Source organism: Asparagus officinalis, chromosome 9, assembly GCF_001876935.1.
Source record: "Asparagus officinalis chromosome 9, Aspof.V1, whole genome shotgun sequence".
Classification (NCBI taxonomy): Eukaryota; Viridiplantae; Streptophyta; class Magnoliopsida; order Asparagales; family Asparagaceae; genus Asparagus; species Asparagus officinalis.
The window spans coordinates 18,172,546-18,185,890 of record NC_033802.1 but is presented as its reverse complement, the minus strand read 5'-3'; the positions used below and the strand labels follow the sequence as shown (position 1 = coordinate 18,185,890).

At 33.0% G+C, this 13,345-nt stretch overlaps 1 protein-coding gene across 1 annotated transcript; it reads right to left on the bottom strand.

The window, feature by feature from the left end:
• On the bottom strand, window positions 244–13,143 carry LOC109824030 (probable methyltransferase PMT26). The gene is made up of 7 exons (XM_020390544.1): window positions 13,001–13,143; window positions 3,400–4,736; window positions 3,110–3,259; window positions 1,768–2,038; window positions 1,585–1,695; window positions 654–828; window positions 244–548 (listed from the first exon to the last, which is right to left on the bottom strand). Exons 2-7 carry the CDS (start codon window positions 4,696–4,698, stop codon window positions 272–274), a joined length of 2,283 nt encoding a protein of 760 aa, XP_020246133.1. The 5' UTR covers window positions 4,699–4,736; window positions 13,001–13,143; the 3' UTR covers window positions 244–271.

Below are 13,345 nucleotides of genomic sequence, written 5' to 3'. Positions count from 1 at the left end.
TAAGATTCATAAAGGTATCAACAATGATAAGGGAAATGTTTTCCTTTTCTTCCTCTCTTTTTTATTCTTCTCCCTTTCTGTACAGACCCTTAGCATGGAAAATGTATAGAGAAGTATCATATAATGAATATTTTCTGCTTAATTATCTAACTTATACTTTCAGCATGTTGTTACTTAGAAGAAGTCCTTAATTGTGTTTTTCAACATAGGGAAAAATTGCGATGCGTTATAGAAACTGTATAGATTGCAAATGTAACAACATGCAGTAAGCTTACCCTCCATAAACAGCTCTCATATCCATAACATTTCTCACTTTAGACCAGTCAATTCCCATGCCATTCAAGTATGACTTGCTAACAACAGTATTCCAGTGCTCTTGGTCTGCTTTGAAGTCCTCAGGAGCAGCTTTACCATAGACACCGATCTGAGAGCTATTCAGCCAATACGGTGCTGTCTCCAACCTCAGCGGCCACTTTTCTGGCCACTTAGACCCACGAACAGAAGCATCTACAGGTATTTTGTGCATACAAGTCTGCAAAGGAACGTTCCTGTACACATGCAATATGCCAATTCTAATACTAAAATTCTATAATAGAACATTCACAAACTGCCAATAAGAAGCACACGGTCAATTGTCTATTAAATAAGCATACCAGGCTGCATTAGGATCATCTGATTCTTGACAGAATGGGGGGCTGCTCTGTTTCCTATGTTCATAGCAAGAATTGTTTGAAGGCTTTCTAAAGATTGCTAGACCTACACGGTCTACATTATCCTTTGTCTTCGCTACCATGTCCCAGCACATGGACTTCATTAGAGCTGTCATGGCTGGCATCAAGAGCCACATAACTCATAAGCTAATGATGTGTTATAAACAAAATTAATGGTCATGCTCGTGATTGATACATTAAGATCTTGTAACTTAGCAAAATTTTATCACAAAGAATAAACACAATGTTTTCAAAGATTCTCAGAGGCACCAGTAAACTTTAAAGTGCATATCCCTATGATTAAATGTAGATAGAGTGTTAACTATGAATTGCTGTGTAAGGTTTAGGGTGCCAGAGAGTATGACTTGTTATCAAATTTTGAAACAATATCTTTAATACATCCAACTATTCCATTATTGTTCTCATGTTGCTTTCGGTAATATACTTCATGTTTCCTCATAACAACAATTCTGATATTTCCACTTTGTCAAAGTCACTAACTACTGCACCAAAACTCGGGAGTTATGGTGAGGATTGAGAGTTATATTTTTATATTCTAACAAGCTTGATTAATGTGTCATGAAAAAAAAGAAAAAGATAAAGAAAAAGAAAAGCATTTCCAACTCATACTGAATCTAGGATATGCAAGATCAGAAAATTTTCTTCAGGGTCATGCAATTGAGACCTAGTTTTCTTAATCAAGGTGGAATTTCAGTTACATAGACTGTTGTACAATGAAATCTATAAACCTAGTCAGTATATGGATAGCCTAGTAATATTGCTTAAGATGCCTATCTTGTCACTTAATGCTATCTCCTTTCTCTAGTGAGTCTATGCACTTGAACAAAAGCAGTAGCAACAGTCTTACTCTTACCTTTCCAGATTTCAACATCTTCTGCAAGCTTTTGGTAAACAGGAGTAGCAGACCATACGAAGTATCCACCAGGTCTCAGCAGCCGGTTCAACTCCAACAAAAGCGTACCACCTGCCAGTTGATTCCTGAATAATCTTGATGATATTTGAAATCAAAGAACAAACATTCTAATGTAAAGTATACCTTCAATGTGCCATGGAACTCTACAGCGGGCACAATGAACAACATCAAACACCCTGCCAGGGAAAGGGAGCCTTTTGGTGCCCATGACAGCAGATATAGCTGGGATTCCTCGTTCAAGAGCAAACTGCACTTGGGCTTCATGCTCATCTTTTGGGGCAAATGACATGGTGAGCACATCTCTCTCAAAGATGTAACCTCCAAAGCTAGCCACACCACAGCCAACATCCAGTACAACACGACTTCTTTTCCCCCATGCTATATCAGGCAAAGCCTGGAGAGAAAAGGGGGAAAAACCCAAGTTTAATATGTGCTCAAGGACCATCCTACGGATCGTTTTTTAAAAGGACTAGTAAATTGGGACGTAAATATGGGTGATCAGAAATTGTTGGAGAAGCAACAGCTATTTAAGAGAAAATGACATCCATACAGAATAGACACTTGAAAACTAGTGAGTATAAAACTACTTTCACAAGTGGTTTCCACGTGATTCTGGGATGATTTTCTATACAAGAAGAAAAAATATAGAATAAGACAGTTATTATCAGCGAAGAAGCCAAATTTGAAAACATACTTGTAAACTCCAACACAAGTTAATACTTCCTAGAAACACTCTAATCTTGCAGTTTTCAAGAATGCTCAAGAGAATAAAAATATTTGCATGCAATGAATATTCTTGTGCATATTTGTGTATAACTACAGGTCAAATGATACACAAGGTACTATGTACTACTGCTGAAATGCATCAAAGGCCACATACACACACCAACAGATTAACAAGATATTTAATCATTTAAAAAAATAATGTTCGACCACAGGCAATACATTTCTTCAACAAACGCGTTGTACGCTGGTCAAACATGATATGCAACGTACTAGAGCTACAGGATAAATCATATTTGTGTATAACTACAGGTGCAATGATACACAAACATACTATATACCACTGATGAAACATGACATGCATCAAAGGCCACATACACACCCCAACAGATTAACAAGATATTCAATCATTTAAGAAATAATGTCAACCACAGGCAATACATTTCTTTAAGAAACACAATGGTACACTGGAATGGGAAAATTAACTGACTTCATGATGAGGATATATTAATGTGTGCGTGCGCGGGCGTGTGTGTTTGTTTACTGACAGCTTGATGAGGATATACTAGAGTGTGTGCATGTGCGCACGTGTGCAGGTGTGTGTGCTTGTGTGTGTGTGTGTGTGTGATTTGGAACTAGTAAAGAAATCCATGAAGCATGGTACTAGATCAACAGGAATGACACAAGAAGCACATTAGTCACGTATAAAAGCATCTAGAAGATTGAAAAGTGAGAAAGTTACCTCTTGGATGACATCGATATAGTGCAATGCACCATGTTTGAACTGAGTTCCACCACCTGGAAAAGTGAGGTATTCTCCAGAGACTTTAACCCAATTTTGGTGCCCCTTTACAACAGCCAACTTTGTATGAGGGACATTGTGGTACCATATCTGCAGCGAATATGTCACAAGAAGAAAATTAAGCGAATATGTTCTAAGAAGAAAATTAAGCATATGTCATAAGAAGAAAATTATCTTTCAGAAAAAGGAAATGCAGGTTTACATGTATAAGTTAGTTATAAATAAGATACCTTATCCCTGCTATTGGGCCACTCAATTGACTTTTTGTATCCATCTGGAAGAGGAACAAGACAAGTTGGAGCTTCCTCAGGGCAATGCCTCTCTCTGTGCTCATAGTGCTTAGTGCTTGGAAGCTTCTTGATAGCTGCTTCATTGTCAAGACAGGGTATATAGTCAGGTCCAGCAGTGACATTACAGAGTTTCCAGCTGTAACTAATGCCTTCCTTCTTTGATGAAGAAGTTGCTTGCTTTTCCTTCTCATTCTTTGACTCAGAAGCTTGAGTAGACCAGGCCACGTTTTGAGTAATGGTCTCATTAAGAAGCTCGGCTTGAGCTCCAGAAGGAAGCAATTCCTTTGCTCCCTGCTCCTTTGTCTCGTCCTCAGTTTTTCCCTCATCAGGTTTTTGGGCAGTATCCCTGTTTTGGTTTTGCACCATCTTCTCATCTATCTGCTCTTCACCCTTTTTATCTTTCACGATAACAACATCGGATTTACTCTCTTGGTTTGAATTTTGAGTGTCTGATAGTTGCTGCTCATTGCTTGCAGTTTTATCTGATTTCTCTTCAGTGCTCTTATTTTGGTCATTACTTTGTGTTTGATCTGTTTGTTCAGTGTTCTTTTCCTTCACGTTATTTCCTGTTCTATGATAATTTTGTTCTGCAGTTTTTTCCTGTTCAGTGCTTACTGTGCTATTTTCCTGTTCACTATTTTCTGTTTGATCAGAATTGTTACTGCTACTGCTTTCAGTTTCAACTGAGTTTTTCTCCATGCTTTTCTCCGGACGAACTTCTTCACCCCTTGTATTCTTATCTCTACTTTCTGATTTTGAATCTCCACCTTCCTTAACGAGCGCAACCTCATCTAACTTCCCATTTGCATCACTATAGGTTCCACTTTTTGATGTATCAATTGACTCGTCTTTTGTGTCTTTATTCCCGTTGGAAGAATTTTCGTCCTGGGTTGTCCCCCCCACATTTCCTGTTGTTTCTCCCTGCTCGACCTTATTCTGAGAAGATTCGGACTGGGATTCACTGGCTCCGCTGTTTGAGTTTGTATTAGTATCCCCTTCACTTGCTTCTATAGGTACTTCACCATTGTTATCCTCAAAAGGTTTACCATCAGTCTCAGATACTTGTTGTTTCACCTCAGAATTGTCATCGGATGAAGACATGTCAACAGGAGCTACTGTCGACGAAGTCATCATCCATACCCCAACCAAGCAAAGCGCAACAAGCACAACAATGGTCGTAGTTGAGCAATAAGGTGAGGACCTCCGTGGGTCTAACCGTTGATTTCTTCCAAACGGCATATTGTAGCATGTAATTAACCCCCTAACCTGGTGCAGGACTGAAAGACAATAAAAAAAACAAAATTTCATTAGGATATATTTCAGATTTTTCATCCAGGGAGTATTCTGGTGAAAAATTCTAAACATTGACAAACTGTTAAAAGATGAATAATATGAGCAGACGAACCACATGGAGTACGCGTAAAGATCTTCACATCAATGAATGGAGAGTATAAGTTAATCAAAAGAGCACTCGCAATTCAAAATTTTCTCTAAACGTGACCCTCTTTCACAGTATTTATGCTTTCTTTATATGCCTTCAATTTAAACTAAGACATCCCTCTTTCCCGCTAACTGATACGGGACTAAAGTATTTTTTTTAAAAAAAGGAACGACAACCATATTTTAACTTTTGATTGGATGTGAGATGCTTATCATCAACATTTATATTCCATTTCATGATTTAAAATAGCCCTGAAAAGCATATTAGGCTACATCCATGATCCATCCAAATACATGGGTTTACCGTTCGTATTTCAATCAGCCCAAATATTCCCCGAGCTAACGAAAGATATCCAATTTCGGAGTAATTTCAGCGACAACCTATGGTATTTCAGCTGATTGAAATTTGCTCCCATTTCTTAAAAATGACTGTTCCCGTAAGAAAACATGCTAAGCACCAGATTTCTAGAGTTAGATCTGCTGGCATCGCTCTAATTAATATTTTTCTTTTGCATGCGATTTAATAAACAACAGACTTCATATTCAAACTAAAAAAAGGTACATTTCATATTAACCTCCTAACTTTTTACCTGTTCTGAGGTAAACCCCTAACTTTTGGCATGTTTTCAGATAAGCCCCTAGCTTTTAGAAACGTTACTTAGCCCCCCTAAAATTTTGTCAGAACCCCCTCCCCAAACCTAACTCCTTTTGGTTTCACCACCAACGTTAAAAACATGTGTGGGAACTTATGAAGTCTGTTGTTTGCATATACACCGCTAATAGAAAAAAAGGAAAAAATGCTTCCAGCCCCCAAAATCCAAGAAAACGTGCTTTCCACCCCCAAGACTTTGTCAACGGGTGTTTTGCCTCCAAAAATAAAGAGTTTGTTCTCTAAACCCCCAAAACAGAAAATCCAAGATATTAAAATATGTGAAGACCATAATACCCTTCTCTCACTCTCTCCCTTTATTATGATGTACTGAGATGATAGTTGAAATGACTGACAGGGATTATTTTATTATTTTCGTTTTTTATTATTTTCGTTGTTGATGAGGAGGAACTAACTGTTTGTATTGGGAGATTGTTAAAGTTAGGGGTTAATTGTTAATATTACGATTTAATTGTTAAGGTTACGGGTCAATTGTTAAGGTTATGGATCCATTCTCTCTCTATATATATATATCATGATGTTACTGTGATGATCTTGAAATGATTAAAGAGGATTGTTATTTTATTATTTTTGTTTTTTATTATTTTTATTGTTGATGAGGAAACTAATTATTTTTGTTTGTATTAGGAGATTGTTAAGGTTACGGGTCAATTGTTAAGGTTACGGGTTTAATTATTAAGATTACGGGTTTAATTATTAAAGTTACGGGTCAATTGTTAAGGTTACAGGTCAATTGTTAAGGTTACAGGTCAATTGTTAAGGTTACGGGTTTAATTGTTAAGGTTACGGGTCAATTGTTAACGTTACGAGTTTAATTATTAAGGTTATGTGTTTAATTGTTAAGGTTACGAGTTTATAATTGTTAAGGTTACGAGTTAATTGTTAAGGTTACGGGTTTAATTATTAAGGTTACGGGTTTAATTGTTAAGATTACGGGTTTAATTGTTAAGGTTACGGGTTTAATTGTTAAGGTTACGGGTCAATTGTTAAGGTTACGGGTCAATTGTTAATGTTACGGGTTTTTATATTAAGGTTACGGATTTAATTGTTAAGGTTATGGGTCAATTGTTAAGGTTACGGGTTTAATTATTAAAGTTCGAGAGAGAGAGAAGGGATCCATAAGCTTAACAATTGACCCGTAACCTTAACAATTAAACCCGTAATCTTAACAATTAACCCGTAATCTTAATAATTGACTTGTAACCTTAACAATTGACCCGTAACCTTAACAATTAACTTGTAATCTTAACAATTGACCCGTAATATTAATAATTAAACACATAACCTTAACAATTAAACTCGTAACCTTAACAATTAAACCCGAAACCTTAACAATTGACTCGTAACCTTAACAATTAAACCCGTAACCTTAACAATTGACCCATAACCTTAACAATTAAACACATAACCTTAATAATTAAACTCGTAACCTTAACAATTGACCCGTAACCTTAATAATTAAACCCGTAACCTTAACAATTGACCCGTAACCTTAACAATTGACCCGTAACCTTAACAATTGACCCGTAACCTTAATAATTAAACTCGTAACCTTAATAATTAAACTCGTAACCTTAACAATTAACCCGTAACTTTAACAATTAAACCCGTAACCTTAACAATTAAACCCATAGCCTTAACAATTGACCCATAACCTTAATAATTGACCCGTAACCTTAACAACTAAACCCGTAACCTTAACAATTAAACCCGTAACCTTAACAATTGATCCGTAACCTTAACAATTAAACTCGTAACCTTAACAATTAAACTCATAACCTTAACAATTAACCCGTAACCTTAACAATTGACCATTAACCTTAACAATTAAACCCGTAACCTTAACAATTAAACCCGTAACCTTAACAATCTCCTAATACAAACAAAAACAATTAATTTTCTCATCAACAAAGAAAATAATAAAAAACGAAAATAATAAAATAACAATTCCCTTCAATCATTTCAAGATCATCACAGTAACATCATGATAAAGAGAGAGAAATATATAAAGAGAGAAGGGATCCATAACCTTAACAATTAACTCATAACCTTAACAATTAAATCGTAACCTTAACAATTAACCCCTAACTTTAACAATCTCCCAATACAAACAATATGTTCCCCCTCATCAACAATGAAAATAATAAAAAATAAAAATAATAAAATTATCCCAGTCAGTCATTTCACCTATCATCTCAGTACATCATGATAAAGAGAGAGAAAGAGAAGGGTATTATAGTCTTCACATATTTTAATCTCTTGGGTTTTGTGTTTTGGGGTTCAGAGAACAAACTCTTTATGTTTGGAGGTAAAACACCCGTTGACAAAGTCTTAGGGGTGGGAATCATATTTTCTTGGTTTTTGGGGGCTGGAAGCATTTTTCCCTAGAAAAAAACACTTAACATAATTTTTTAATAATAGTTGTTTGCATATACACTCCTAAATCTTCTCAATTTTGCACATATACGCCCCTAAATCATCTTAATTTTGCATATATACACACTCTCCACTAGCCCTAGTCCTTCAACCCTCTTTTCCTCGCTCTAGCCGTAGCCGACGACAACCCTATGGCCAGCATCTCTCATCGCTCCTGGCGACCCCCGTCCACCACCACCACCCCCCCTAATTTAATATTAATTTAGTGGTAGATTTAATTAGGGTTTTATAGAGTTTCAAAGTTTGGGGTTTGACATTTTCAAAAGTTAGGTGGATATCTTAAATAGGGAAAATGTTAACGGATTATGTGAATTTTACCCTAAAAAAGAAGCAAACAGTGTCTTGGACTAAAAACATAAGAAACTTAAATTCATATTATATTATACTTTATATTATACTACCATATAAAAGAGGATCACTGTGTCTAAACTTTAAAATACCTATTTTGCCCTCTTAATTTTGACAATTCACAATTATACTTCTTATCCGTAATGAAGTCTTCACTATTCATAACTTCTTATTAACTATGCCCTCTAAATGAAAGTATTTAACAATTAATATTTACACTATTATTATTGATTAAAATCATGTAAAAAATAATTTAATAAATACTTATTTTTATATTATTTTATAATTAATAAATATTTACAATAAATTAAGACTCATTTTATAGTTGTTTTAATTAATATAAATTGTTAGTTATATTTTACTAAAAGTAGTTATATTACTCTTTAAATTAAGAAACAAATGATTATTTAATGATTGTACTACTGAATAATTACCTAACAATAGTATAATAGACTAATTTACATAATCATTAAATAATTATCTAATCATACTCCCTTTAAAAGAGAAAGTTATGGAAAAACTTTCTATGGACTATATTACCCCTGTTCTTTTTTAATATTACATTCTAATTCTAACTAAACTAAATTAATTATTATTGTTAATTAATTATATCATATACCACTTCAAGTTTGTCTAACTTGGTCCCTAAAACTTCCAATATTATTGTAAAGTCTACATCATATAAATTATTACTAATTTATAATAATACATTAATATGCAGTTTCATGTTAATAAATTATTTATGGAAAGAGTAGAAAAACATAGAATTGTCCTAAAATGGTACCATGACACTCATATAGGAAAATTACAAAGTGTATTCTTGTCTTTAGATAACAGGAGAGAATGTACAAACATGCAATTTTAGAAAATATTAGGATATTTAAGTGAAGCAAGATACAAGTGGAGATGTATAACTTTCATACTATAAATTAATTATAAGTTTGTCTAACTTGGTCACTAAACCTTTCAGTATTATTGTAAAACTATACATCATATCAATTATTACTAATATATAATAATATATTAGTAGACAATTGCATGTTTATTAATTATGTATGGAAAGAGTAGAAACATAGAATTATCCTAGAATTATACCATGACACTCATATAGGAGAATTACAAAGAGTATTCTTGTATTTAGATAACAGGACAGTAGGTACAAACATGCAACTTTAGAAAATATGATGATATTTAAGTGTAGCAAGATACAAGTGGAGATTTATAACTTTCATAAGCTATAAAGTATTTAAGTTCAATCAAGTCTATAAAGATTTGAAATATTTGTTAACCACAAACAATAGTATGTGATCCTATTGATAGATAATATTCATCATATAATATGAGGCCATAGGCTTAGCTTATATAATATATATATATATATATATAGTACAGGAGGTGTGGAAAAATTAAAGCATCATATTTTAAATAAGTCTTAAGATTTTGAATTATTTTCTAAAATTATATATTTTGCTTAGAAAACTTTAGAAGAGGCTTGCGCAGGACTACTATGAAGTGTTGGGCATCAGATAAATATTGTACAACTAAAATCTATGATATCATATTGCAGAAATTAGGGATATGTAAAAAATACCAAGTGTCAGATGAGATAATATTTGTACATAATATAACATTGTAAGTTATAATCTAACATATTAATAAATTTTGAACGTAAGAATTTGCATGAAAATATATGCTTAAAATTTTAGGAGAGTTGATACTGAGAGTGGAGAGATCTGGGATTGCGACTTTTGTGGGTTTTGGTTTTGGTTTTCAAACATGACCCAAACCGTAGCCCATAATCAAATTAAAAATAACTCAATTTTGTCAATGTCTTCAAAGGGATGTGTTGGCCAATATTTTCGATAACGATCGATATATTAGAAAAAACCCCAAATAAAATAAAATAAAATAACACAAAACCATAAATAATATCGAGTAAGTTCTTTAACCTGATATATCAGTCGATATAGCAATATATACAGGACAATATTTAATATATTGCCTATAAGAGCAACATTTAAAGATAATTTAGATATAAGTTCCTTGATTCTAGAGCTCTAATAATTCTATATTATTCCCTCAAAATTTTGAAATTTCTTATAATTTAAAGGACTACTATTGAATTATTAAAAATATGAGGGACATAAATATAAACAAGCCAAATTTAAGTATTTTGTTTGAAAACTCTCTCTCCTATGGGGATTGTCTGAAAAAACTCAATTGATTTAATTTGACAAAACACTCTAACTATGAGGGTGTTGTAGATAGCCCCTCTTAACTTTGGTGCGATTTTAGAAAACACCCCTCGACTATAGCGTCTCACAAAACTCCCCTCGTCTTTTACACTTCTCTCAGCAAAAACCCTTAATGTATTACTTGAATATGAAATTTTGAGAACATACCCTCTTGAAGAAAGTTATTTTATTTAAAAGAACTTTCAACCGATAATAAAAGGACCACGACCAATTTATAATTCTTTTCCCATCTATATCTCCTCTTTTTCTTTAATCTAGCAAAAACCATGCTAATTTTTTTTATGGTTGAGGGATATTTTGGTCTTTCCAAGTCAAATACTTGTCATATAATAGTTTAGACTCAATGATATTAGTTTTGAACGGTTAAGTGAGAAAAGTTTATATGGTTAAATCAAAATTTTGAAGTTGAGATAGATTATCTACAAGACCCCAAATTTGACAAAGATTTACTCAGTTTTAAGTTAGCAATTTTCGTGGCTAAAGGTTCGGGTTTGAGGTATGCCACCCATGACCCGCAAGTGTCCTACTGACCTGAAGACTGGATGGGATAGGGGGGCCAGTTCACCCAGGGTTTACTGGTAAGAGTGGGGATCGAACTCGGGCCTTAGCTTGGGGATCCTTTTGCCTTACCAGATTTCCCTTGTATCCAAAAAATAGCTGAGGGGTTTTTTTTTTATATTGCCCCCCATAGCTGAGAGGGTGGTTTTTAAAGTTAAACAAAGTGTAACTTAAGGCACATGTAACATCAATCTTATAAAATTGGATTTTATAACAAGTATATCACTCTATGAACTCATGTGGGTTATGTGTCCTAAGATTTATCCTATACATCAACTCTAAAAATCTTTTGCTACAAAAATATTTACGAGAAATTTAATCTTTATTTGTGAAGGGTATATGATCCTTCTGATTCCCCTTGTCTTTTATGATTTGTAATAAACTATTTGACAAAATAAATTAAATTGTTCATTTTATAGTTCTCACTTTCTTATAAGTTTATGAAGCACATAGCTTAGGTATGAGTATTATTGTGGATATTGAATTCTTCTAACTCCTTAACCTAAAGTTTTAGATATTTTTTGATATTGGATAAATCTGAATTATTTGTTAAAATACAATCCATAGTGCATAATATGTATAAATCATTCTTATATTATATTTTATAATTTTCTGAAACTAGAGAGTAATCGTTTTGACAAGTCAATTAATTAGTTGGGAAGATGTAGAAAGACTATAATATCAGATTTTGGAATTGATCACATAATTTATGTTTTCTTTCTTGATTGAATTTTCACATTCTGACAAAGATTAAACAAAATCCTATATGACCAGATAAAACTTACTTTTTTACTTTGATGAATTCAAGAATTTTTACTTTATCATTAATAATAATAGTTTTTTTTATATTGGTCCCTTACATCATTAATATTTTGAAATTAGGTCTTCAAGTCATTAATTTGCTCTTAAGTTATTAATATTTTAAGACTTTTTTTGTGAAAGGCAAAATGTTGAAACCAACAAGATATTATACATGGAAATATCCAAAAAAAATAATATATTATCATAATCATAAACTTTTTTTGCAACCATGTTATAGTAAGTAAATAAGTTTAAAATAAATAATTAAGATATTTGACCACGTGCAGTGCACGTGCATTCCGCCTAGTAATACTATAAGTATAAGTAGTAGTATTAACTATTAATTCTTATGGACTAATTACATAATCATTAAATAAATTATTTAATAATAGTATAATTATCAAATAATAGCGTTAACTATTAAATCTTTAAAAATAGTATAACAAAATAATATACTTATAACCATTAAAATGTATAGTTATCTACTAATTATCTATAAATATAAAAAATAAATAGTGATTAGATTATAGCAAGTTATAATAGTTATTCATAAAATTCTTTACACAATACAATTTGATTGTAAAATAACATTTATAAGAAGAAAATTTTATTTGTTATTCAAGAATTATTATTATTATTTCTCACAATTCTCCAGTCAATGAAAAAAAAAATTCAAAACTTGAAGAAGTAAGCTGCACTTTACCGATTAAAGATAAAACAAACACCCAACAGATAAAGTACAAGCTACATAAAAAACAATAACTCAGATTCTCAAAAAAAAACATTCAATAATGCAATCAATCGCTTTCTATACATCAAAAACCTCGAACATTTCCGGATCCACATCAAACTTCGTAACGCTCTTAGTTCTCCATTTTCCCCAAAATCAACGAAATAAACCCTCAAAAGTTCTAAAAAATAGAACAAATCCGAAGCAAAGACATCAATGCGGCTCACAATTTCACACAAAATCTCCACAGAAACGAGGATTCCAACAAATAACCAAGAATACGAGATCTAGAAAAGCCCGTACCTTTTCACGAAGCTCGAAATCGCGCGCTTTTGGATCCGAGGGCAAATCGAAGGACGCGATAGAAATGGGGTTGAATTAAAAAAAATTATTAGTATTTTCTTTATTTTCTTGATGATACGGATTAAAAAGGGAGGGGAGAATGAATGCTCAGTGAGTGAGAAGTGGAGGGCCATACGATGGGCCGGTTTATATGGGTCCGTATAATTTAGTTATGCCTCTGGAACAGTTTTATTTAAAGGGAGTCGACTAATGAGACGAGTGAGGTTTTGATCTGTCGTTGAATTTGACGAGTGGAGCAGGTTAGGTTGTGATTGGATGTTGGAGCAGTGTAGTGAGAAGGTTTGT